We start from the raw sequence: 26,547 nt of genomic DNA, 5'->3' as shown, positions 1-26,547 counted from the left end.
GAATCCGCGGGACCCGGGGCCGCCGCAGTCCCCGGGAAAGCAGCCTCACTGCCCCGCTTGGGGCCGCAGAAAAGCTAGAGCCGCCCCTGCCATGCAGGAGACGCTTCACCTGGTGCAAGCGGGTCTCCCGAGTGACATTATCGTTGGGTTTCCCCTTGTTCTGACCGAGGCAGCGTGTGACGGGGGTGGCAGGAGGGGGGAGGCCACAGCTGCTTGTGGCTGTGCTGTGCGGCTTCACACGGGCCAAGGCCCCGCTACCTGCGGGAGGGCGGCAGTTGTTTCCCCCTTGGCGGGCTCCGCTCCGAAGCTCTCTAACGGGCTGGGCCCGGAGAGGGAGACCCCCGAGCTCCCTGAGGGGGACAGGGCGCTGAACTGTGACAGCCTCGGGCGGGGGAGCAGGAACCGTGAAGCCTGAAGGGGCAGCGAGAAATGGAGGGAAAGGGGGGGCGCAGGGCGGGAGGAGCCAGCTGCGGGAACCGGGGTGAGTGACTACGGGGGGAGCCAGCCCAGGGGTGAGCAGAGCTCCCCGCCCAGCCCGCGCGCCGCCCGGGGAGCGGAGGCGGCGCACTAGAAGGCGGTGCCTTTCGGAGGAAGTTTGAGCTCCGACTGAAGAGGAGGGAGAGAGAAAAACACCCCCCCCCCCATCCGAAGCGGCCAGTCCGGCTGAGCTGCTGTTGCGAACAGGCGCGCAGCTTCCCCACGCCAGCCGCCTCTCCCGCAGACCGGCCCCGGGAGCGCTCGGAGCCGCTCTCGCCCTCCCGCAGTCCGTGTCCGGCGCTGTAGCTCCTGCGCGCGCCATGGGCGGTTCTGCCTCCAGCCAGCTGGACGAGAGCAAATGCAGCTACATCCGAGGTACCATGCGGCGCTGCTGCCTGCCGGCCCGCAGACAGTCGGTACAAGTTAGGCAGGGGGACGCGGCGATTCGTGGGCGGTTCTGAAGTTGCAAAGTATTTGGCGGCTGGCTGCTCCCAGTGACAGGAGGCAGGCAGCGGCCACCACCATGTTTGCATCTGAATTTTAATCTGGGGAGGGAGGAGAAGGGGAGGGGGAGAAGCTGGCTGCTTTGCGGAGAAGCGATGCTGCTTAAAAGTCTAGCAGTGTTCGGTATTTGCAGAAAGTGAAGGCAGCGGGCAGACAGGACAGTGACCACTGGAGAGATCTGAGAAGTAGGCAGGAGAAATTGATACTTCTGGGTAACTTATTGTAATGAGCACCGACCCTGCTGTATCTGCCGGCCAACGGATCAGGCAAAGCCTGTTCTCAGGAGCTCCAGGACCAGACGTGCAGAAAGCAGCACAGCTAGAATGGCAGGTTCACTGCGTGACAAACTGTCTCCCAGACCTTTCTGCCTGGCAGTGGGACAGGGGACTGAATGGGTGGGTTTGTGTGCTAGTGCCCTTTTACAGAGGGACTCCCAGTAAACTAGAGTCCCAACCTGAAGTTAGGGTATAAATTAGGCAAACTCGGCAAGGGGGAGCAAAGGAGGACAGGAAACTTACCCGATGGAGGCAAATATTTTTGTTTTTGGAAAGTAAATACATCTGCTTGCATCACCCTCCCCCGATGGAGGCTTTTTAATTTTAGGGGTAACCCAATAAAACCAGGCAGTTGAGACTGGATAATTATCAATCATACATTGAAAATATGTGAACTATACCATCTTGCCATTGTTGAAAATACCTTCCATGCTGTCTGGGTCACATTAAAGTTGTGGGACTTCAGCAAAGCATTTAACCATGTGCTGAATTGAGGAACAGGGGCAGATCACTTCAGAGAGGGCCAACATAATTCAAAGCAAATTATTTTTCACATGCCAATAATAATGCTTTTTTACTGTTAATGATTGGCCTTGCTTTGCCTAAAAATAAACACATGAAATCGGAGAGGGCCAAAATGCCCTGAAACTGGAAAGAGTGTGCACCTGATGTCAATACTTCAACTCTGTGGTCCTATCAATGGCACTATCAGCTTTGTATGCTGGCCCTAAGAGCCCAATTTTGCAAAGACCTTTGAAGCCAATAAAGTTTCCTCTGGGTTTTGGATTAGATAGATAATCCAGAAAGGACTTGAGTTACCCAGACCAGTAAGGGGTTCTGTCACCACCTGCCTTGTAATGTTGGATGCCTTAATACTATGCCTATGTGACTCAGAGCTCTGACACCAGTAGCCAACCTACAAGCATAAAGGGCTCAACTCTGCCTTCCACCAACCTAATTATTCCTTGCAGAATGACTTCAACAACCCCTTTTCTGGTCCAGAGTTCCCCCAAATCTGTTTCCCTGAGTTCTTAATGACCAGACATTCAGACTTTTCCACTTTGGCTCATCATCCCTCAAGGAATAAAACCTCTCCCCACCTATCAGTCCACTTTGGCAAACACACTCCCCACAGTTTGCACAGCAGAGGTCAGTTTGGGGTAAAATAAAAGTTTGTTTAATAGAGAAATCATAGACTCAAAGGTGAAACAGTAAGGAAAAGCAAACGGACAAGTTACACAGAAAATAAACATAAAGATGCAATCTCAGGCTTTTACACGTCTATATTATCTAAATTCCCCTTTCGCCTTTCAGACTATGGTAATTTGTGTTTATACAGAGCAGGGGAAACTCCCTCCTTCCTTAGTTATCCAAGACTGGGATTTTCTTTTCAATTTCAATGTCTTTCAATTAATTTTAATAGTCCACTATTGTCTTCCCCTGTGTTGTGCCATAATAGGTTGTTGGAAGGGATGCAACTAGCCTGTGAGATGTCCCTCCCTGCCTGATTACTTCCCCACACTGAAGTGATGTGGCAGTTGCACCCAAGTTACCATTAGTGTTCTACGCAAAGGACTAGTCTACACTAGTAGCACTACATGGGTGCTCTATATTGACAGGAGAGAGCTCTCTGGTGGGCATAATAAATCCACTCTGTGAGAGGCAGTAGCTATTCACACCTGCTGTTAGGTTGATGTAACTTATGTTGCTGAGAGGGGTGACTTATTCACACCCCTGAGCAATTCCAGTTATACTGAAGTAAGTGGCCGTGTAGACCTGGCCATTTATGCAAGCATACATTCATAGCCAAGTTTTTATTAAAAGTCCTTACTTGAGGTATATTTATATACAATAACATTGTATACAACCAGTTGATTCAACTGCTTATTCTTGCTCTCTGCTTAGGGTGTTTGGATTGTCACACCTGCAACAAAACTTGTGTTTATATGCTTATTGTTAAAGTGATAAAGAAAATGACAGCTTAATTTTCCAGAATACATATTTTTGCTTGTAAAGGGAAACAGATAAAAAGGTGTCAAACCTTTTGTTACTATCTGTCTAGATATATATATGCCCCCCTCACTGTAGTAACAGCTGATGCTTATGTGACAAATTTTATGTCTGAAAATCTGTTTTTGCTAAACAAAATTGTATAAAGAGGTGGTGGTGGAGATCATATAGTCAGTACTGAGATAAAATTTCTATTGAGGCCAGTATGAGTCCTATTGGTTCAGGGCCAGCTGAGTCAAAACCTTTTTGGTACAAAATGCAGTCTGACTGCTCAGTGATGTTTACTATTTTAGTTGGTGTTCACTGCATTATTTTGTTTGTGGTGTGATCTGTGCTGGAGTAAGAATGTAGAACTGCCACTCCTTTAGGAATCTCATGGAAAATGAATGAGGAACTGTGTCTTTCATGAGTCTGCCCAAATTAGAAAGATTTAAAATAAATAAATCACTATCAGATGAAGAATGATGGGCCAAATTGTGGAGCCTACATGAGAGATCTGTATGCTGTTAGTTTCCTTCAGATTGTGGAGGATAGACTCAGCACAGGACAGAACCAGGAGAAACATGTCAATAGGCTCCACCTCCTTGGCTCCCCTTCCTGCCATTCATACAGTGGGGAAGGACAAGAGGGCAAGATTTGTCCCAGTATAATTTTCAACTTCAAGCCAGTATCTCAGCTTCTTGGTCATTGAAACCTGGTGATGAGAGTTGAGAGTCTCTTAAAGGACCAATACCTATTTAAGAAGACTTTTATACTAGCCCTTTAGATGCATGAAAGCAAGAACTTTTGCAATTTCCTGTTCTTGGCCCTCTTGTCTGTGAGGGGAATGGAGAGAGCCATTGCCAGACAGTTAAGAAGTAAATATTTATTTAGAATGCGTCGGGCCATAATCCATTTTCAGTCTGTGTACTGTGATCTATTGGAAAGGGTCTTTGTGTAAATAAACAGTCCCTGCTACAAACTCCTGCTATGAATAATGGTTGATTTTTATTTTTTATTTGTTTTAATTTTGGGAAGAAAGCAGCCTACAGTACTACTTTTAGTGGGAGAGGGGAGGAAGATGGAAGAGTGTCTTTAATTCTTGATACCTATTTAGGACCCAGTCCAACAAGTGCACCCCAAACAGTACTCCAGTTGGCTTTGGTGAGGGTTTGCAAGATTCAAACCTTGTTTATCAATGGCTGTCTTTTGGTAGAGGTCATGAGACAAGTTCTTCTAGAAACCAGAAAGGATGTGACAATGCTTCTCTTTCAAAAAGGGAGGAGGATAAATCAGTGTTTATATTAGAAAGGCAAGCAATTAAAACAATCTTGCTTAATTTTAGAAAGTCAGTTGAATGTTTTTCACAATAAGGGTAATAGAGGGCTTTAGAAATAACAGCAAAATGAGAAGAGATAGCTGTTTTTCCCCCTTTTTTGTTGTTGTTTCTTTTTTGTTAGTAAAACTATATGACAGTAGCATGTGAATTTCTAAACAACAATAAACCCAAACACTTATTCATGTATCTCAGTGGAACTATTCACATGAGTAGTCTTGCAGGATCAGGCATAACAATAGTACTTCATCCGTCTTATTTTATTTAGAAAATGCATTCAGCTACATATCCTAGATTGCATGGGAATAACTTAGAAAGAGGGAAACACTCCATTGGGTAAAGCCCCATTATCTGGTGCTCTGTGTAGATGGAGTGTACCAGATAAAAGATGAAATCTCAACTTTGAGGAGTTTACAACCTAAAGACGAAATCCTGAGGTTCTTACTCCATTTTTATTGCATCCCTTTTAAAGTCAGTGGCAATTTGACCAAGTAAAGATTTGTCTACATGGGCAGTCAGGAAACTTAATCCAAATTAACAGAAAGTGTAAATTTGAAGTGGATTAGTAAAACTGCATTATACCCTTCTGTGGACACTCTCATTCAGAATTAAAGTGGCCTTAATTTAGTTTACTTAATTCACAGTGAAGTAAGATAAACTGAATTAAGACCACTTTAATTCTGAATGAGAGAGTCCTCAGAGGGGTTTAATACAGTTTAACTAATCCACTTTAAATTCACACCTTTAGTTAATTTGGATTAATTTTTCTAAGTGTCTCCATTTAGAGGAGCCCCTAAGTAAAGGCTTTGGGATCTGACTCCAAGGGCTTATCTACACTGCTCTGTGTTCAAACGGGGACAGGTGAGCAAACCCCACAGGTAAGTGGGGAACAAGACCTGGGAGATGGGTTGGAAACAGGAGGGAGCACGGGCTATAATGGCAGTGAGGAAGGAGGGTCAGGGCAAACCTGGGAGGCAAGATCAAACCAGTATCTTAGATGCCTATATACAAATGCAAGAGGTATGGGTAATAAGCAGGAAGAACTGGAAGTGCTAATAAATAAATACAACTATGACATTGTTGGCATTACTGAAACTTGGTGGGATAATACACACGACTGGAATGTTGGTGTGGATGGGTATAGTTTGCTCAGGAAGGATAGACAGGGGAAAAAGGGAGGAGGTGTTGCCTTATATATTAAAAATGTACACACTTGGACTGAGATGGAGATGGACATAGGAGACGGAAGTGTTGAGAGTCTCTGGGTTAGGCTAAAAGGGGTAAAAAACACGGGTGATGTCGTGCTGGGAGTCTACTACAGGCCACCTAATCAGGTGGAAGAGGTGGATGAGGCTTTTTTCAAACAACTAACAAAATCATCCAAAGCCCAGATTTGGTGGTGATGGGGGACTTCAACTATCCAGATATATGTTGGGAAAATAACACCGTGGGGCACAGACTATCCAATAAGCTCCTGGACTGCATTGCAGACAACTTTTTATTTCAGAAAGTTGAAAAAGCTACTAGGGGGGAAGCTGTTCTAGACTTGATTTTAACAAATAGGGAGGAACTTGTTGAGAATTTGAAAGTAGAAGGAAGCTTGGGTGAAAGTGATCATGAAATCATAGAGTTTGCAATTCTAAGGAAGAGTAGAAGGGAGTACAGCAGAATAGAGACAATGGATTTCAGGAAGGCGGATTTTGGTAAGCTCAGAGAGCTGATAGGCAAGGTCCCATGGGAATCAAGACTGAGGGGAAAAACAACTGAGGACAGTTGGCAGTTTTTCAAAGGAACACTATTAAGGGCCCAAAAGCAAGCTATTCCGATGGTTAAGAAAGATAGAAAATGTGGCAAAAGACCACCTTGGCTTAACCACGAGATCTTGCGTGACCTACAAAATAAAAAGGCGTCATATAAAAAATGGAAACTAGGTCAGATTACAAAGGATGAATATAGGCAAATAACACAGGAATGCAGAGGCAAGATTAGAAAGGCAAAGGCACAAAATGAACTCAAACTAGCTATGGGAATAAAGGGAAACAAGAAGACTTTTTATCAATACATTAGAAGCAAGAGGAAGACCAAGGACAGGGTAGGCCCACTGCTCAGCGAGGAGGGGGAAACAGTAACGGGGGACTTGGAAATGGCAGAGATGCTTAATGACGTCTTTGTTTCGGTCTTCACTGAGAAGTCTGAAGGAATGTCTAATATAGTGAATGCTTACGGGAAGAGGGTAGGTTTAGAAGATAAAATAAAAAAAGAGCAAGTAAAAAATCACTTAGAAAAGTTAGATGCCTGCAAGTCACCAGGGCCTGATGAAATGCATCCTAGAATACTCAAGGAGTTAATAGAAGAGGTATCTGAGCCTCTAGCTATTATCTTTGGGAAATCATGGGAGACGGGGGAGATTCCAGAAAACTGGAAGGGGGCAAATATAGTGCCCATCTATAAAAAGGGAAATAAAAACAACCCAGGAAACTACAGACCAGTTAGTTTAACTTCTGTGCCAGGGAAGATAATGGAGCAGGTAATTAAAGAAATCATCTGCAAACACTTGGAAGGTGGTAAGGTGATAGGGAATAGCCAGCATGGATTTGTAAAGAACAAATCGTGTCAAACTAATCTGATAGCGTTCTTTGATAGGATAACGAGCCTTGTGGATAAGGGAGAAGCAGTGGATGTGATATACCTAGACTTTAGTAAGGCATTTGATACGGTCTCGCATGATATTCTTATAGATCAACTAGGAAAGTACAATTTAGATGGGGCTACTATAAGGTGGGTGCATAACTGGCTGGATAACCGTACTCAGAGAGCAGTTATTAATGGCTCCCAATCCTGCTGGAAAGGTATAACAAGTGGGGTTCCGCAGGGGTCTGTTTTGGGATCGGCTCTGTTCAATATCTTCATCAATGACTTAGATGTTGGCATAGAAAGTACGCTTATTAAGTTTGCGGACGATACCAAACTGGGAGGGATTGCAACTGCTTTGGAGGACAGGGTCAAAATTCAAAATGATCTGGACAAATTGGAGAAATGGTCTGAGGTAAACAGGATGAAATTCAATAAAGATAAATGCAAAGTGCTCCACTCAGGAAGGAACAATCAGTTTCACACATATAGAATGGGAAGAGACTGTCTAGGAAGGAGTATGGCAGAAAGAGATCTAGGGGTCATAGTAGACCACAAGCTTAATATGAGTCAACAGTGTGATACTGTTGCAAAAAAAGCAAACGTGATTTTGGGATGCATTAACAGGTGTGTTGTAAACAAGACACGAGAAGTCATTCTTCCATTCTACTCTGCGCTGGTTAGGCCTCAACTGGAGTATTGTGTCCAGTTCTGGGCACCGCATTTCAAGAAAGATGTGGAGAAATTGGAGAGGGTCCAGAGAAGAGCAACAAGAATGATTAAAGGTCTTGCGAACATGACCTATGAAGGAAGGCTGAAGGAATTGGGTTTGTTTAGTTTGGAAAAGAGAAGACTGAGAGGGGACATGATAGCAGTTTTCAGGTATCTAAAAGGGTGTCATCAGGAGAAGGGAGAAAACTTGTTCACCTTAGCCTCCAATGATAGAACAAGAAGCAATGGGCTTAAACTGCAGCAAGGGAGATTTAGGTTGGACACTAGGAAAAAGTTTCTAACTGTCAGGGTAGTTAAACACTGGAATAGATTGCCTAGGGAAGTTGTGGAATCTCCATCTCTGGAGATATTTAAGAGTAGGTTAGATAAATGTCTATTAGGGATGGTCTAGACAATATTTGGTCCTGCCATAAGGGCAGAGGACTGGACTCGATGACCTCTCGAGGTCCCTTCCAGTCCTAGAGTCTATGAATCTATGGTAATAAGATAACCCCCTTCTCACATTTTTACTTGATATGATGTGTGGTAGGGATGAATAAGATATGCAGTGTAACGGTCTGGTGTGGGGGCTTGGCCCTCTTAGACATGGCTGGGAGCCAGTCCACCTCACTACCCGAGTTTGGGTGAGCTGTCGACCTAGCCGGATGAGGCAGGAAACAGTCAGGGTCTCAGGCCCTCAGGCAGGGGCTGAGCAAACAACAGTACATAAGCCCAGGCCCTTGGGCAGGGCAGGGTGACAAGCAGTTCAGAGCTCAGGCCCTTAGGCAGGGGCTGAGCAAACAAACAGTATATAAGCCCAAGCCTTGGGCAGGGCGGGGCAGCAAGCAGTTCTGGGCTCAGGCCCTTAGGCAGGGGCTGAGCAAACAAACAGTATATAAACCCAGGCCCTTAGACAGGGTGGGGCACCAAGCAGTTCAAAGTCTAGAAGAAAGGCCTCCTCAGGCCAGCGAGGAGTCTGCCACCCCCGGAAGGGTGGTGGGGGGGACGCAGGCCCTCCCACTCCACTGCGTCCCAGCCCGGGGCCCTAACAGCGGCAGGCAGTCTGCTGCTATGTCAGTGGGGATCCTGACCGCAACACACTGACATTGGTTCAGGGTCGCCTGGAGCCAGACTAGGGTCGGCTACCCCTGGGCCACTTCCAATCTCCCCCCCGTTGGTACCTGTGGATCACCTGCGTCTTCCGCGATGTTCCACACCAGGGCTCCTCAGGATACTGAGCGTTGGGTAAGCGAGGCTGGTCCTCGGGATACTGGACGCGGGGTGGTTCAGGTGACTCGTCAGGGTACCGGGCGAGGGGAAGGCCCAGCCAATCCTCCTCAGGATAACGAGGACGGGTCAGGCCCGGCCATTCCTCCTCTGGGTAGCGAGCCTGGGGCCGGCTCGGCCAGTCCTCCTTCGGGTAATGAGCCCGGGGCCGGCTCAGCCCAGCGGGAGCTAGGGCACCAGCATCTGTCCTCTCCGGCGGCCAGCGGTCAACTGAGTGCTGGGGCCGGGCCTTTATACTTCCTGTCCCACCCCTTGACTTCCGGGGGATGGGAACAGGCAGCCGTGGCTCCGCCCACGTCAGCGTCTGTTCTGGCTCGGCCCTCTCAGGCGCGGCTGGGAACCAGTCCACCCCGCTACATGCAGTAACATCATGTGGTTACTTTGCTTACAATTGTACACATCTGGTAAATTCCACGGTTCTGGGCTTTGTTTGTTCCTTGTGTATTTGAGGTGAGTACTAGAGTATAGCAACTTCCAGGAAGAAGAATATTTTAAGGAGAGTTTGGCTATGTCTACGCTTTCACTTTTGTTGGTAAAACTTATGTCGTTCAGAGGCGTGAAAAAAACACACCCTGACTGACGTAAGTTACACGGACAGAATCGCTGGCATGATAGTACTATGTCGATGGGAGATACTCTCCCGCTAACATTGCTACTGCTGCTCATTGGAGATGCTTTAATTATGTCGTCAGGAGAGCTCTCTCATCTCAATTGATTGGACTCTTACAGTCGGTATGGGTACTTCCACCTTTTCATGTTCTCTTTATATATAAATATCTTCTGTCTGTGTGTTCCACTCTATGCATCTGAAGAAGTGGGCTGTAGCCCATGAAAGCTTATGCTGAAATGAATTTGTTAGTCTCTAAGGTGCCACAAGTACTCCTATTCTTCATAAAACCACGAGGGCCTGGTTCACCATGCTGAAATCTGGGTCAGGGAGAGAAGATCATAAATGTCTAAGAAGATGCATATGGAAAAAATATATATGTATAGGGCCTTTCATGTGAGGATCTCAGTATTTTGCTTCATGCAGTAATGACTTCACTTGCCAGGATTTTGTGAGGGTTAAGTAACAGAAGTGTATAGAGTAGAGTTTTCAATGCCACTTCATAGATCCGGATGTTCAGTTTCCATTCAAAATTGATGAGAATAAGGTATTCTTACAGGGGAACTGGCTCTCTTAAAGGGTTTTGGCTCAGCTACACTTGCCCAACTGTAGTCTGACACCCCAGGGAAAGGAAATGAGTCCAGGATGAATACGATGGGAGCATGTGAGTCTGAGCCAGGTCTGCAGGGAGATGAAAAGGTCAGCTTGAGTTTGATGAGGGAGACCCCAGAGAGAGTGGACCTGGAAGGGGATGCTCTGTTAAAGAGCAGGAGGATAGGGTCAGTGAGAAGGCCAGGCTGAGCATATAGGAAAAGGCCAAGGAAGAAAAGACAGGGCAGCTTGCAGTACAGGGGTGGATATCCCAGTTGTCTAGAGACACAGAGTTGGGAATCCACAATAGAAGCTGAGTTCCCTTATGTTGCCATGTTCTGAGGGGGTACATTTATTCCTATCAACAATGGGGGAAAAGAGACTGATTCCAGCCCAGGAGAACTGAAAGCTGAGCTCAAAAGATGGGCTAAGGACTGTTGAAGAAGAGGCAGACCCTAAAAAGAAGAGGGGCTGTGTCTGGCAATTGTCTAGTGTAGAAGATTTATTTTATTTATTCTGTTATTTACATTTCCTTTGGATTAACTCTGGACTGTTGTGATTTAGCCAGATAAGTTGTCTTAGCAACCTAACTGCTGGGAGCTCCAGAATCACCTGAGTGGCAGTGGATGACCTGAAACCAGAGTGGGTTAGTCCCTGGTGCAGGCATCCAAATCCCCTAGGTGATTTTGAAAATCTCTCTCCAAAGGAATATTTTTCTCACTGAAAAGTAGTAATCTCTGGGCTGAAAAGCAGCAGCTGTATAATAGCATACAGCAACACTTGATAGTGGGTTAGAGCTGTGTATCACAGCCAATTATGACTGCAGGTGGAACGTATGTGTGCACGTGTATTGCCCTATTTTGAATTTAGACGAGACATCAAAGTTAACACCAGTGTTAATCTTACAAAAAGGGGCATAGGATCCTTAATGAACACAACCATCTAAAACATGTCACCTCCAGCAGCACAGTGTCTATTGATGTATTAGATCAGTACTGACTCAGAAGGAAGAGTGCAACACCGCTGAGCTGCCAACACCACTTCCTGTACACATGTACACTTAAGAGATTATATGAACTGAGAGTGGAATTAGGTATTTATCTCTCTTAACTTACCTGTTCACTTCGATATTTTTTAAGGGTTTAGGGCTTTAATACTGTAAGATTTTGTTGAAAATATGTAGTTGCAACCTCTGTGTAAAGGCTTTGTCCATTTTGTTCTTTCTTAAACTCTGTATTTTTGGGCCTTTCTTTGTTAGTAGCTCACTGGGGTCCTGACTTCCCCTTACCTGGTAGAATGTTGGAGATCTACAGGTTTCCTTGAAATCCAGCTCTCCCATACCTTCCACTGCTCTGCCGAGTTTGGGCACTACCGTGGCTTGCAGTCTTGGGAATTGATAAGGTTTTCTTGTTACTTCCACACAGGAAGGGAGTATTTAATTTATTATAGGTTTAAAAGAGTTGATTTTTAAAAATTCAATAAAGCTTTAAGTTTCCCAAGATGTCAGAATGACAAATATATAAGAAGTGTAAATGCTAAGGGCTTGACCTAAAACCCGCCGAAGTTAAAGTCTTTCTATTGACTTCAGTGGATCTTGGATCAGGCCTAAAAGAAGAATTGCAGATTGTTGTCAACAAGCTGGAGGTAGTTTAGAAAAGAGTGACAATGATAAGTAGGAGGCTGGAGGGTTTGATTTATGTGGAAAAACTATAACATTTTATAAATCTAACTTGACTAAGCATGAACTAAATTTGTAGTGGTGACTGGGTGTAACATAATTTGTCTAATAGTGTGTGCAACACCCAACAGGGAAAGGCATTATTTAGGGTGGTACTAGGGAGTATAACTAGAAGTAATGTGGTGATATTAAGGAAAAATTTATTGATAGCAGGATCTAATAGACCATGCCATAGATTTCAAAGGAAAGTAGCAGAAGCCTTATTGTTTGAGACATTTAATATCAACAAGGAAAAAATACTTATGTCATGTCTAGGAAACAATTCTACATAGCTGGAGGATGCACACGATGACCGGGCAAGTCTTACCAGTTTCCCAATTTAGAGTTGATGGGCCGAATTCTGCTCAGTAATCCATATGCAGCTTTATAGGGCCAGATTTTTGAAAGGGTTTAAGAGCAGACTTCAAGTACCCAGCACCCATAATTGGGACTAGACTTTCAAAGTAGTTCAGCACCCAGAGCTGACTCTAAATGTGAGCTGAGCTCTTCTTAACATTTACCACCAATTGTTGGTATCAGCAAAGCTGGTAAAAAATGACAGATGGTCATTTTAATGAAACTTTTTGCAAAACACTTTTTTATGTGTTTTTAAAAAGGAATTTTTTTAAACAATTCTAGTGCTAAGCCCTTCTGAAAATTCTGTCCATGGAATGAAGTGTGGGTACACAGTTGTAACTGAGTAGAATCTGGCATGAGGTAATGAACCATACAGAATACCACATTTTCCAAATCTTCCCTATAATGCTAATTATCTTTCAACTGTGAAAACTATTAGTTATTTCTGTTTGTAATGGGCTCCTAGTAATTGTTTTTGTCTATAAAGTTAGTATGTAACTAATAAAAGTGTAATTTACAATTGAGGATGCAATTAATCATTTAATGATTAGTTAAACACAATTAACTTCTGAGGGATGTTGGACACCCTCAGCTTCCAAATAGAACTATGTTCTGAGTGTGAGGGTTTTAGAGACTAGATGGGGCCTATTTTCCTCTTTACTCACAAGGAAGAAATAGGGAAATCAGTCAGTTATTTATTGAAGGGGGAAAAATAAACAACGAGGAGTCTTTGTGGCACCTTAGAGACTAACAAATTTATTTGGGCGTATATTGGACCTGAGTGTAGAGTCACTACAAAAAGTAATTTTCCCTCTGCTGATACTCACACTTTCTTTTCAGCTGTTGGAAATGGGCTACCTTGATTGCATTGGCCTCGTTAGCACTACAAAAGTAATTTTCTGTCCCTTGGTATTCACCCCTTCTTGTCAGCTGTTGAGAATAGGCCACTTCCACCTTAATTGAATTGGCTTGTTAGCACTGACCTCCCACTTGGTAAGGCAACTCCCGTCTTTGCATGTTCTGTAATATATATTATGCTTACTGTATTTTTCCCTCCATGCATCTGATGAAGTGGACTTTAGCCCATGAAAACTTATGCCCAAATAAAATTGTTAGTCTCTAAGGTGCCACAAAGACTCCTCGTTGTTTTTGTTGATACAGACTAACATGACTACCACTCTGAAATTTATTTATTGAAGTTGTACTCTCAAATCCCCTAGGTATCGAGGAGAGAAGTTGGTCCATGCAACTTGAAGAAAGGCTGCTTTTGCAGGGTGAACACAGGCAGCTGTGGAATTCAGCTGTAAGAAGTGCAGGAGCCAGTTTGAATTTAATCATTAACAGGGACACTGGAGAACTGGAATAGATTATGAAAAATTGGGCCTTTTTGGTGGGAGGGGATTACAGGATAGCTCTCAGACTGTACATTTGACTTTCTGTTAAACTGTAATACATACTTTCAGTTTCTAACTTGCTGTATGTCTGCAAGTAGAAGAGAATTTTGCAAAAGACTGGCAAATTCTGATGAGATTATTTTCTCTTAATCTGTGCAAATTATGCATTGCAGTGTTTAGGGAATCAGTCGTCTTATATCTTTGGAAGTGAGCTGGGTTGTAACTGAGGATATAGTATAAAATGTGACATATATGTGGAACTGTCTATGTATATTTATTTCCTATATAGCACTTTTCATCTGTAGCTCTCTCTTTTTCTTTTAGGAAGGTATCAGGAAGATGCACCTGAGTTTGGGCCCTGGACCCTGCAAAGATATCAGTGTCCAGTAGCAAAGTGTATGCTTTGTTACACCAAAGCAATCCACATCTTCTCATGTTTATGCAAAAATTAAACAAAGAACAGTAAAAGGCCCATTCTTCTCTGGGAAGAAAAGAGGTGCTAATTTGGAAGTTGCTACAGAGGTTGAGTTTGGAAAATAAAATGGAAGATTTAAAGGAATATTGGATAGCCAGGAGCACCCTAGAAAACACTTGAGCATTGCCTCCTAGGCAATAGATGAGGAAAGAGAAAATATAAACAATGGACTCACAACTGCAGTTGCTGCGTGGGAGTTGCACTGAGTGACTATAGATCTGCACCCAAAGTTCTTAAAATTTCCAGATTAATTTTGTTTTTGAGTTTAACCTTTGCTGCTATGTTCTGCTGTATGCTATATGCTAGAAAGTAAATCCAGACACAGGAACACATCCAATACTGCCTTACAGGCTAGGCTCCACCAGTAGGCTTCACACTCAGTAAGAAGTTCTGCATGCTGATTGACTTTGCCAGCAGTCCTGGGGTTCTTGTATACAGATGTATGGTGGTGTCAGGACCGGCGCTAGGGGTTTTAGCACCCTAGGCACATGGCAATTTCGCCGCCCCGCATGCTGGTCCTGCAGCTCCGGTGGAGCTGCCACAGTCATGACTGCGGACGGTCGGCTGCTCCTGCGGCTCAGGTGGAGCTGCCGCAGTCATGCCTGCGGGAGGTCCACCGGAGCCACGGGAGCAGCCGACCATGCGCAGCCATGACTGCGGCAGCTCCACCGGAGCCGCCTGTCGCCCCCTTTGGCAAAACGCCGCCCACCAATAATCCTGGCACCCTAGGCGATTATCTGTGCCACCTAAATGAAAGCGCCGGCCCTGGGTGGTGTCACAGGGTAGCTGGCCCCTTTAAATGTAGCAGGTCCATCACCCCGTGCTAGAACAGGTGCTCCCAGTTTGGCCAGTTAAGATGGTGGGCCAGCATCTGGGGCTATAAAGAGCCAGGCTGCCAATAAGGTTGGTGGCTAAGAGTGGGAATGGGTTGCTTGGGAGTGGCTGCCAGTCTTCCCCTATCTCTGGGAGGGAAGGTAGTGGGAAAAGGGCCTCTTGGGAGAAAGTGCATTGTTAAAAGGGCATGGAAGAATCCTGCAGTGAGCTCTGAAACAGGAAGGACTGGGAGAGACAAGGGGGAAAATACTGTGGGACCTGTAGCTCAGGGTGGGCTGAGGAACTGTTTGTGATTTGCCTATGTTTAGAAAATACAGTAATGCCTCAAAAGAGACTTTGAGTGTGGCAGTGGGTGCTTTGTGGGCTGGGGACAAGTCTGGGCCTTATGCATGGCTTAAAGGGATATATCCTTACATGCTGCAATTTCTGAAACTTTGGCTGTAGGCAGATATCCTGCAAACTAGTGGCCATCTTGCAACTTGTCTTTGTAATATTTGTGGCATGGGAGCTCAGTGGAAGAATTTGTAATCCAGTTTCTAACTTTCTTTAAGAGTATTTCTAACTGATATTTTACAACGTACATAAAGCTTACATAATACGTGGAGATTACAGTATTTAAACATAGTAGTAGTATTATAAGAGAATGGGTGTACTGGTGTTTTGCAGGCTTCTGTGAAGATAGCGTTCCTGCCCACAAGAGTTTACAATCTGTATAAATAGCATAATAGTACACAAAGCTTTAGCAGTTCACCAAATGAGGTAGATGTAAATAAGCCAAAGATTGAAGCATAACTGCTTGATTATGCTGATGCTATATAACAATATATAAACCATATGGACAAAGTTCTTCTCTTGGATACACTGATACAATCCCACTGACTTCAAAGAATCTATACTGGAGGAGAATTCAACCCTGTGATAATGTTAGCTGATGTTATTGGTAACCAAGACACCGGATCAAATTGAGCTCACAGCTACACTGGTGCAACCCCTTTGGCTTCAAATTACATTAACAACAAGATGGCTGTCTTCAGTTCAGAAGTGTCAGTTACTTAAATCATGTTTCAGTATATTCATGGTGAGAAATGTTTCTGGCCACTTACATTTTCAGATTGTTGCTTGGAGCAAAATGGGTGTAGTTTTCCTTAAACACCACTTCACTTAAGTTAAAGATAAATTTGGGAGGAGGGTAATTAAATGATTCATACCTTTGCTGCTGCTATTTGGCTAGAGACTGCTTTATGAAAGGCAGAGTTAAGCACTGGTTACTATTGGGAAGACATTACTGTCTATAGAGCAAGATTGTAAACTTTCATTTTTAAAAAAATCATTCAGCTGAAAACATGAACAATTGAGGGAAGGCCCTAAAAGTGGATTCTGTAATATTCTTGTACCTGACTTTCCCAGTGTCTCTTCCAGGGTCATAAGTGGCTCTGGAATTGGTCTTGAGTGAGTGGAACTCGGCCACATCCATGACCTTAGCACCAGTTACCAGAGAAACAGTCTTTATCACTGGGCAGAGGAAGAGAATGGTATATATTATGGAAGAAATAAAAATTGAGGAGTTAGTCAACATTTTTGTGAAAATTGTATCCAGTTTTTTGGCCACTATACATAAAAAACCCCAGGCTTTGATTCTGCAAACAGCACGTGCTTAATTTTACACAAGGATTCCCAAGATCTCAGTAGTCTTGATTACCTGATTAAGTCCTAAAAGATTTTTAAGACCTCAATCTCATTTTGTGACAAGGCCTCAGTTGTACCATAGGCCTTAAGGATTGATCTTCAGCCATCACCAACAACAAAAATCTTCAAACCTGCATAGTACTGGGCATTAGCAGTGCTTTGAAGGGCATAATTCAATTTATATTTTTTGGTACTGGGAAAAGAATTACTTGACGGACAGCTGGCACCTAAGAGGGAATATAGGAAGTTAAACAAGTCTGAATCCTTCTAGTATCTCTTGATTAGATAATAAAAACAAACAGAAAAGATTATTTTTAAAAAGCACATTTGAAAATTGCTTTTATAAATGACTAGCCTAGTAATTTACAAAAAAAATAATTGCACACATATCAGTAGAGAATAAGAGGCTTTTCGCCAGTCTAGTTTCCTTTAAAATGAAAGATGCCAATATAATTTTTAAAAAAATCTCTATCTTTTCCATACAGTTTCCAATAATCCTACAAAGATTAGTCTATTTTGATGCCTTGAATTGAAAAATCTGAGATTCCTGAGGATTACACTAGGGATACAAAAGTCCCACGGCTGCCTTCTGTGGTTTATGCACAATAAAGCACCAAGTGTGTTTTGAATCCTGTGGCACCTTATAGACTAACAGAAGTTTTGGAGCATGATCTTTCATGGGTGAATGCATCTGACGAAGTGGGTATTCACCCACGAAAGCTCATGCTCCAAAACGTCTGTTAGTCTGTAAGGTGCCACAGGATTCTTTGCTGCTTTTACAGATCCAGATTAACATGGCTACCCCTCTGATACAAGTATGTTTTGTGCCTTAAGAAAATCCCAGTTCAGTGCCAAATAATTCAAGTGTTTTTCATGTAGCTACTACTTTCTTCTCAAGCTACGGACCAGATTGAGTCATTAATGAACAGGCCTAAGTAGAGGGAAGGTTTAAAGCCACTGAGCTCCAGGCAGTGACTACTGGATCTTTTTGAAGCCTATCTCTGCACCCACAATAGGCAATGGGGAGTTGTTGCTGACTTTAATAGAGGCAAGAGCACCCCCTCAGACAGCCAGGAACGGGCGAACCCTTTATGCAGGTGCATGTGCAGTATGAACTCTACTCTGTGGCTGGCCTGTTTTGCTGCCTAGAGCAAGGTCAAAGCCCTGACTCCTAATCATCCCTTTGGAGAAGCAAATGCCCCTGTGTTTGGGGGTTTGCAGTTATGCCCTCACACAGGGGTCAGCCACGTTAGAGGAAGGCTCTTTGCATTCTCCCCACTTTGCACATTCAGTACGTGCAAGGGCAGGCCATGATCTGGCCCTATGAGTTTTTTCTTTTTAAGATTTGTACTGTAAGTGAAATCATTGGTTAACTGACAGCCTTGCAAATATAAGTGCTCTCTACAGCACTGGCAGGGACAGTGGTTTCCCTTCCTCTCCCCTCCCCCTCCAGTGTGGCCTCAGGCTGGACATGGACAGATCACCTGTAAAAGACAGACAGTTCAGTCTCTGTTCATTCCATCTTTGGCCTCTCTGCTAAGAAAACTAAGAAGAGTGTGACCAATGCCAGCTGAGGTGGTAATGATCTTTACAGCGTGAACTCTTATCCATTTGAAATTGGGCTGACACCACAAACTCATTTTGCATAAACCTGACAGATGTCAGAGTAATAAATTTCAGGTACTCTGGCTTATATTCTAAATCAATTATACAGTGCTTCTGAGGAAATTCAGATTTCTAACTTGATCCTCTTTCACTGCAACAAGAGCTCTTTTAGAAAGGGAAATTCAACAGTGGGTTTGATACCTAATGTCAAGCTGTCTGGAATGGCTCATGAGCATGAGTACCAACCTCAGGGCAGACTGTTAAGAAGCAGGGCACAAATCCCAAACTAGTTGTGAGTTCTATATTTAGATTTCACCAACCAGTATCAAGTGTGAACTTCTCAAGCACTAGAATAGCCAACCCTGTAATAATTAACTAAAGATTTATTAACTAAGAAATAAAAATTATTTAGACGGTTAAAGCAGGTAAGCATACACACACAAATGTACAGTCTTAAGTTCCAAAAGACAATTGAAGCTTCTGTAATGTGCAAGCTCTATACGTCTTCTAGGGCTAACCCAAGCTAAGCAGCTGGGGATCCCTTGCTTATGCTTGTGAATCTTTGCCCCTAACCGTTCAAGCAGCATAGAGATAATTTTTTCTTGACAAGGATTTTTATTCCCTTCCCCCAGAATTCAAGCAGATGGGATGAGTACTTGTGCATATGTCCTCTTCATGGATGTGGTGAAAATAATCCACAAAGTCTTTTGTTCACTGATGTTCCAAACTGGCTTGTCTGGTGTCTGTGGGCCTTTTTTTTTCCTAGAGAGGAGAGGACACCTCTGTGTAAACTAGATTTTTATACTTACTAACACTTCTCTCTGACTGGGTTTACAATTTCAGACCAAATACTTTTATGGTTACTCAGCAAATACTTAAAATATTACATCCCCGCTACGCAGTTCTCAGTGGTCAGTGAGGACAAGTGGCCTTGATGTGAGCTGGCTCTTGGTCTACCAGCATCACATCTATTTCTGTGGTAGCACCTAAAAACCCCTATAAAGACTAGAGCTTTATATTAAGCACTGCACAGAGTGAGACAGTCCGTGATTTAATGAGTTTACAGTCTTAAGCAGAAAAGCCCTGACTCCTCATCATCCCTTTGGAGAAGCAAAACCCTGTGTTTTGGGGTTTGCAGTTATGCCCTCACACGGGTCAGTCACATTAGAGGAAGGCTCTTTGCATCCCCCCCCCCACTTTGCACATACAGTACATGCAAGGGCAGGCCATGAACTGGCCCTGTGAGTTTTTTCTTTTTAAGATTTGTGCTGTAAGTGAAATCATTGGTTAACTGACAGCCTTGCAAATATAAGTGCTCTCTACAGCACTGGCAGGGACAGTGGTTTCCCTTCCTCTCCCCTCCCCCTCCAGTGTGGCCTCAGGCTGTACCTGAACAGAGGTAAAGTAACTTAACTAAGGTGATCCAGTATCAGAACCAGGAATGGTACCCATATCTTCTGACTCCTAACCCAGTGCTTGATCCACCAAACCATTATGCTTGTCTATAGTGTAGTGTATACTCAGCTCAGTGACAACCTAGAAAGAGTTAATATCTTGTAATACGTGGTAGAGTTGAATCCAGCTGTTCTTTTAAACCCTAATGATTGATTTATACTTTCATGCCCAGTCTTTGCAAAAGGTCTAGAAATTTGCTTGTATAATATTAAAAAATCTGAGATAGTCCTTTTACACATTTAGGTTCCCCAAATCAAGGGAGCCCACAAGCTTTTTGGAACTCAAAGGCTGGCTCTTTCAGGCCTTGTCTACACTACAGGGGGAGATTGATCTAAGTTACACTACTTCAGCTACGTGAATAATGTAGCTGAAGTTGATATACTTAGATCTACTTACCGCAGAGTCCACACTACACTGTATCGACAGATCAACAGGAGAGCGATCTGCTGTAGATTTAGGAGGTCCACTAAATCAACCACTGATGCATTGATTGCCATGTGTCAATCCCCAGGTAAGTGTAGGCAAGTCCTTGGTGCATACGGGATTGTAAGGTCCCCTTGCAGAGCATCTCAAATAACTTGTTTTTCTGAGCAGCACCAACACAGAATCTCTCCTACTTTTGAGACCTAAACACTAGCAAAATCCAGCCAAGGATTTGGCTTTATATGCATTAGCAATATTACAAGAAATGTAATCCCCATCAAAGAGTTATTCAGCATTCTCTTCAATGGCATGCAAGCATACCATCCTTTAAAAGGTAGAAAGGATAGCACTAACAAAAATTCTGGCTCAGAATACAGCCAATTCATCTGTGTCCCTTAAAGTAGCACTTCTTAAACCCATCTCATTGGTTATCTTTGTAAAGCTCTAAAATTTGTTTCACAAGTGATCTCTCTTCCTATGTATGAAACCACAGTTGCTGTTTGTGATTCTAGAATGTGTTTCATAGTTACGCTGATGATGACTGAAGACCTAATTCTGCAAGCAGCTCTGCAGGTGCTGCCCACACAGAGCTCCTTGCTGGATCAGTCTCTAAGTATATATGTGGAAATACAATTTTTTTTTCTTTTTTTTGTGTTTGTTTTAACTCATAGCGGAACTTTAATTATTCTCACTTCACTATTCTGTAAAGCTGACCATTCACACTAAAGGAAATGGTAACTTCATTCCACTTCAAGGAAAAAATGTAATAGCAAAGCTCTGTACTGAGGTTTCACATTCTTAAGACATCATTACTTTTACAAAATATACCACAGTACTTTTAAGCATATTCAGTGAAGTATTATCATAAGTATTTTTCATAATAAAGGATATTCATTGATCCAGTGTTATAGTTAGCACTGTGTATAATTTAGGTTGCCAGACATTTTCCATTGTAAGACCCTGCTTTTGGTTGCTGATAACTTTACCAAACTCTAACCATTTGGGCTGAAATTTTCTCTGTTGGATGGCTGCCTCAAACTGAATTTTTTGGGGAAACATCAGCTAAAATGGCCTAGCAATTTGGAAAAAATACATTATGCCTAATTATTATACCAGTTCTGAGGATAAGCTCTAGTATCTCCATCCTTTGGAGCAAGGACTTTAAATGTAGCGTTGGGAGGGCAGGACATGCTGATGTTAGGAGTGTGTGTGTATATGGGAGTGTGTGTGTGTGAAAGAGAGGGGTGGAGGGGGAATGTATAGGTCAGATTGGGAACTCTTTTGTGAGTGCTGTTTTGATTGCAACCTTCATTGTAACCTTCACCTTGTGTTGTAACCTACAAGAAGGCAGATTTTGTGCCAGTTTTGTGATGCAGGCCTCTATGCGCCATGTTCTAAAACAAAACCACCAGTAGGCCACTGTGAAGCCACAAGATGGTAATAACTTTCAGTCCTTACTGAGATGGGCTTGATATGAACATGTTAGCTAAAGATTAAAGGTGTTTATACTCTATTCTTAGTCCTTGAATCATCCAGGCCTCCATCAAAGCTTATTTACTAGAAGAATATGATTTTTAATCTGGTTTACAGCATCTCAAATTGCATAAACAAATCATGTGTTAATGGGAAATCATACCATTAGGCACTTCCTTTCTTGATGCTCTGAAGTGATCTAGCACAGTATTCAGTGGCAATTATTTTAATCTTTCTTTAATAATGGAGAAGGATTATTAGTCACAACTCTCATACGGAAATATACGGAGAGGACACCATGTGCTTTAATACATTTCTTTGTTTGCAAAGTATTTGAAAATGTATTAGAGTTGCCTAGATTATTGGATACATTCTTGGAGCCCAGTTCCAGTAAGTCCAGTTATTTAATATTTTTGGCAGAATAGCTGATGTTGGTATGGTGGATCCTGTGTTTTTCTTGGCGGGGGTCCCTGCTTTTGGGGTGCCAAGGGCCCTGCTAGTGGCCTGGGAAGGTGGTAGAGGAGGGAAGCAGGGAAGGGGTCTGTGGGTTTCTTACCCTTGTTCCCCTTGGGTAGGGTTACCCTTGGTCCTTGACACTGGGGCAGGGTCTCCCTTCCTCCAGTTCTCTGGTCTTTCAATTCTCAGCAACACACCTCCAAACTCCAGTCCTCTCTCCTTCCTCACACCACCCTGTCTGCATGAAGCAGGGTTTTTTTATTAGGTTCCTGACAGGGCCTTTACTGACTACAGGTGCTCCAATTAACCTGTAGAACCTTCCCTTAAGGGAACCATGCCTTAATTAGCCTAGGGCTTATATATCTCCCCTCTCCCACAGGTCCCTGGCTCTGCTGTATCACATATCATTCCCCCCCCCACCTGCACCCCCCTCCCTTAACCCCATGGGGTTGGGTTACTTGGGATGAGAGACAGTGTTGCCATGACAGGCCATCCGCGTTGCCGTGTTGGCTTCCGGCTGTATGCTGCATCCAGAAATGGAAAGGTTGTAGAGATAGGAACCATATAGTCACTCATGCATTCCTCTCCTTGTTTGTGTGTATCCATTGGAGTGGGGTGTGGTCAGTCACAAGGGTGAACTGAGCTCAGGTAGGTAGAACTGTAGAATGTCCATATCCCATTTAACCACAAGGCATTCCTTTTCTACTAAGGTGTACCATTGCTCTCTGGGCAGGAGCTTCTGGCTGAACTAAAGGATCAGGTGCTCCTCATCCCCCACCATCTGTGAAAGGAGAGTCCCAAGACCTACCTCCGAGGCGGCTGTTTGCAGAATGAATTCCTTCTTGAAATCTGGGGTGATGAGCACTGGATGACTGCAAAGGGCCATCCTCATGTCTGTGAAAGCTTCTTCTGCTGCCTTGGTCCACTTTACTATCTCTGGGCCCTGAGTTCTTATCAGGTCTGTCACAGGTGCAGCTCTCAGGGGAAAGTGAGGGATGAACTGGTGATAGTACCCCACTATCCCTAAGAACGCTCTGACTTGCTTCTTGCAGATTGGTCAGGGCCATTCATGTATTGCCTCCTCTTTATTCCATTGTGGTTTCACTAGGCCCTTTCTGACTACATAGCCCTATTGCACATTTGGATGGCTTAGCGGTGAGGCCGGCCTGTCTAAGAGCATCTAGTACCACTTCCACTTTCCCAAGGTGTGTCTCCCAGGCAGGGCTCTGGATTACTACATTGTCTAAATAGGTAGCAGCATATTTGGCATGGGGTCGAAGTAATCTGTCCATCAACTGTTGGAAAGTCTCAGGAATCCCATTGGAGCCTGAAAGGGAGGACGGTATATTGGAAGAGGCAGTCAGGTGTAGAGAAGGCATTTTTTTTTCCTTGACGTCCTCAGCCAGCGGGATCTGCCAGTAGCCTTTTGTTAAGTCCAAGATGGTCAAGTATTGGGCCTTGCCTAACTGATCCACCAGCTCATTGATATGTGGTTTCGGGTGGGCATCGAATTGGGATACCTCGTTTAATTTCCAGAAGTCATTACAAAACCTCAAAGTGATGTCAGGCTTGGGAGCCAAGATAATAGGTCTGGACCACGGACTGTGGGATTCCTTAATCACCCAGAGTTCCAGCATCTTCAATACTTCCGCCATAATTTCTTCTCCTTTTGCCTCTGATATGCAATATGGTTTTATCATCATCCTTGCTCCGGGACAGTGATGATGTGGTGTTGGATCAGTGTTGTATGGCCTGGTTGTGTGGAGAACATGTCTTGCTTCCACTGGATCATCTCTGTTTGTTGTTCTAGGGCTAATTTGGGGGATATCCTTACCTGGCCTTATGGGCCATCTGCCTGGGATGGAGCCAGCAGGATGTCCAGGCACATCTCCCGATCGAGCCAGGGTTTCAGTAAGTTGACGTGGTAGATCTGCTCTGGCTTTCGGGGGCCTGGCTCCTTCACCTTATAATTCACCTCCCCAATAGCTTCCACAATCTCATAGGGTCCACGCCAGCTGGACAGGAGCTTGCTTTCTATTGCTGGTACCAATACCAGCACCTGTTCTCCTGGTTGAAATTTCAGTGTTTTTGCCCAACGGTTGTAGTAGGTTTGCTAGGCTTCTTGTGCTTTCTCCAAATGCTTTTGTACTATGGTGGTCACTTGGGCCATTCGTTCTCTCATCTGGGCCACATGTGTGATGAGATTCTTCTCCGGGTTGGGTTGTTCCTCCCATTCCTCCTTTGTGATGTCTAATATGCCACTTGGGTGGTATCTGTACAGTAGCTCGAAGGGGGAGAATCCAATAAATGCCTGAGGAACTTCTCATATTGCAAACATCAGGTACGGTAGGAGGGTATCCCAGTCTTTTCCATCTTGGGCCACTGCCTTTTGGATCATGCTCTTGAGAGTGCCGGTTAAATCGCTCGACCAGACCATCTGTTTGGGGATGATAGACCGAGGTCTGCAAGGCTTGGATGTGGAGCAGGATACATAAGTCTTTCGTTACTCTCAACATGAAGGGAGTCCGTTGGTCTGTCAGGATCTCCTTATGGATGCCTACCCTAGCAAAAACCTGGACCAGTTATTTTGTGATTGCCTTGGACGTGGGGTTTCTTAGAGGAATGGCTTCGGGGTACCATGTAGCGTAATTCAGGATGACGAGTATGCTTTGGTGGCCCCGGCCGATTTTTCTAGTGGGCCCACTAGATCCATGGCTATCCTTTCCAAAGGGACCTCAATTACAGGCAAGAGTACCAATGAGGCCCTTAACTGAGGCCGGAACTATGTAGCTGGCACTGTGGGCAGGAAGTGCAATGGCGCTGGACTTCTGCCCATACCCCCGACCAGTAGAATCTCCTTAGGACTCTGTCTAGGGTCTTATCTGCTCCTAAATGTCCCCCAAACAGATGACTGTGAGCTAACTCTAATATGGCCCTTGTATGCATATGTGGCACCAAGAAGTATTTTACTACTTCCCCCCGCGTATTGGCACTGTGATGGGTTCGGTGACAGTGACCCCCTTGAGGCTATGTGCTGGAATTGCCAGCTGTTTTCCACTGCCAGCTTGCCTTGTTGAGGCAGGCAGGCTAGTCTGCTTCAACACAGACCCAGGTCTGTCCACACCCCCAAAGCTGCAGACTTTAACCAAAAACAGGTCAGCAGGTCACCTATATCCAGCACCCAGACACCCAGCTCCCAGTGGGATCCAAACACCAAATAAATCCGTTTTACTCTGTATAAAGCTTATACAGGGTAAACCAGTAGTTCTCATACTGGGGGTTGGGACTCCTCAGGGGGTCGTGAAGTTATTACATGAGGGGGAGGGTGGTGAAATGTCAACCTCCAGCCCAAACTCCGCTTCACCTCCAGCATTTATAATGGTGTTAAATATATAAAAAATGTGTTTTTAATTTATAAGGGGGATCACACTCAGAGGCTTGCTATGTGAAAGGGGTCACCAATACAAAAGTTTGAGAACCACTGGGATAAACTCATAAATTGTCCACCCTCTATAGCACTGATAGAGAGAGATGCACAGCTATTCGCTCCCCCAGGTATTAATCATTTGCTCTGGGATAATTACTAAACAAAAGTGATTTTATTAAATATTAAAAATAGGATTTAAGTGGTTTTAAGTAATAACAGACAGAACAAAGTAAGTTACCAAGCAAAATAAAACACACGCAAGTCTAAGCTTAATACATTTAAGAAACTGAAGACAGGTAAATCTCACCCTCAGAGATGTTCCAATAAGCTTCTTTCATAGATTAGATTCCTTTTTAGTCTGGGCCCAATCCTTTCCCCTGGTACAGTTCTTGTTAATTCCAGCTCAGGTGGTAACTAGGGGATTTCTCATGACTGACAACCCTCTTTGTTCTGTTCCTCCTCCTTTTATATCTTTTTCAGAAGGCGGGAATCCTTTGTCTCTCTCTGGGTTCCCACCCTTCCTTCTAAATGGAAAAGCACCAAGTTTAAGATGGATTCCAGTATCATGTGACATGTTCACATGTCCTGTGAGACTTCATTTCCCACTGGCTGCCACCCAAGTATAAAGGAAGACTTACAAGTAAACAGAGCCATTTATAACCAATTGTCCTAGTTAATGGGAGTCATCAAGATTCCAAGCCACCATTAATGGCCCACACATTGCATAGTTACAATAAGACTTCAGAGTAATACTTCATATTTCTAGCTTCAGGTACAAGAATGATACATTCATACAAACAGGATGAACACACTAAGTAAATTATAAGTTTTGTAATG

At 43.9% G+C, this 26,547-nt stretch overlaps 1 protein-coding gene across 1 annotated transcript in view; it reads left to right on the top strand.

Annotated features, from left to right (window-relative positions):
* The first annotated feature begins 628 nt into the window (after positions 1-628).
* Positions 629-26,547, top strand: part of NIBAN1 (niban apoptosis regulator 1) — a 117,074-nt gene continuing 91,155 nt past the window's right edge. The window contains 1 exon segment of the mRNA XM_030574166.1: positions 629-852. Coding sequence (XP_030430026.1) covers positions 798-852 — 55 coding nt within the window. The 5' untranslated portion in view covers positions 629-797.

Source organism: Gopherus evgoodei, chromosome 8, assembly GCF_007399415.2.
Source record: "Gopherus evgoodei ecotype Sinaloan lineage chromosome 8, rGopEvg1_v1.p, whole genome shotgun sequence".
NCBI classification, from domain to species: domain Eukaryota; kingdom Metazoa; phylum Chordata; order Testudines; family Testudinidae; genus Gopherus; species Gopherus evgoodei.
Note: the sequence above shows the minus strand (reverse complement) of the source record. Positions and strands in the feature narration are given on the sequence as shown.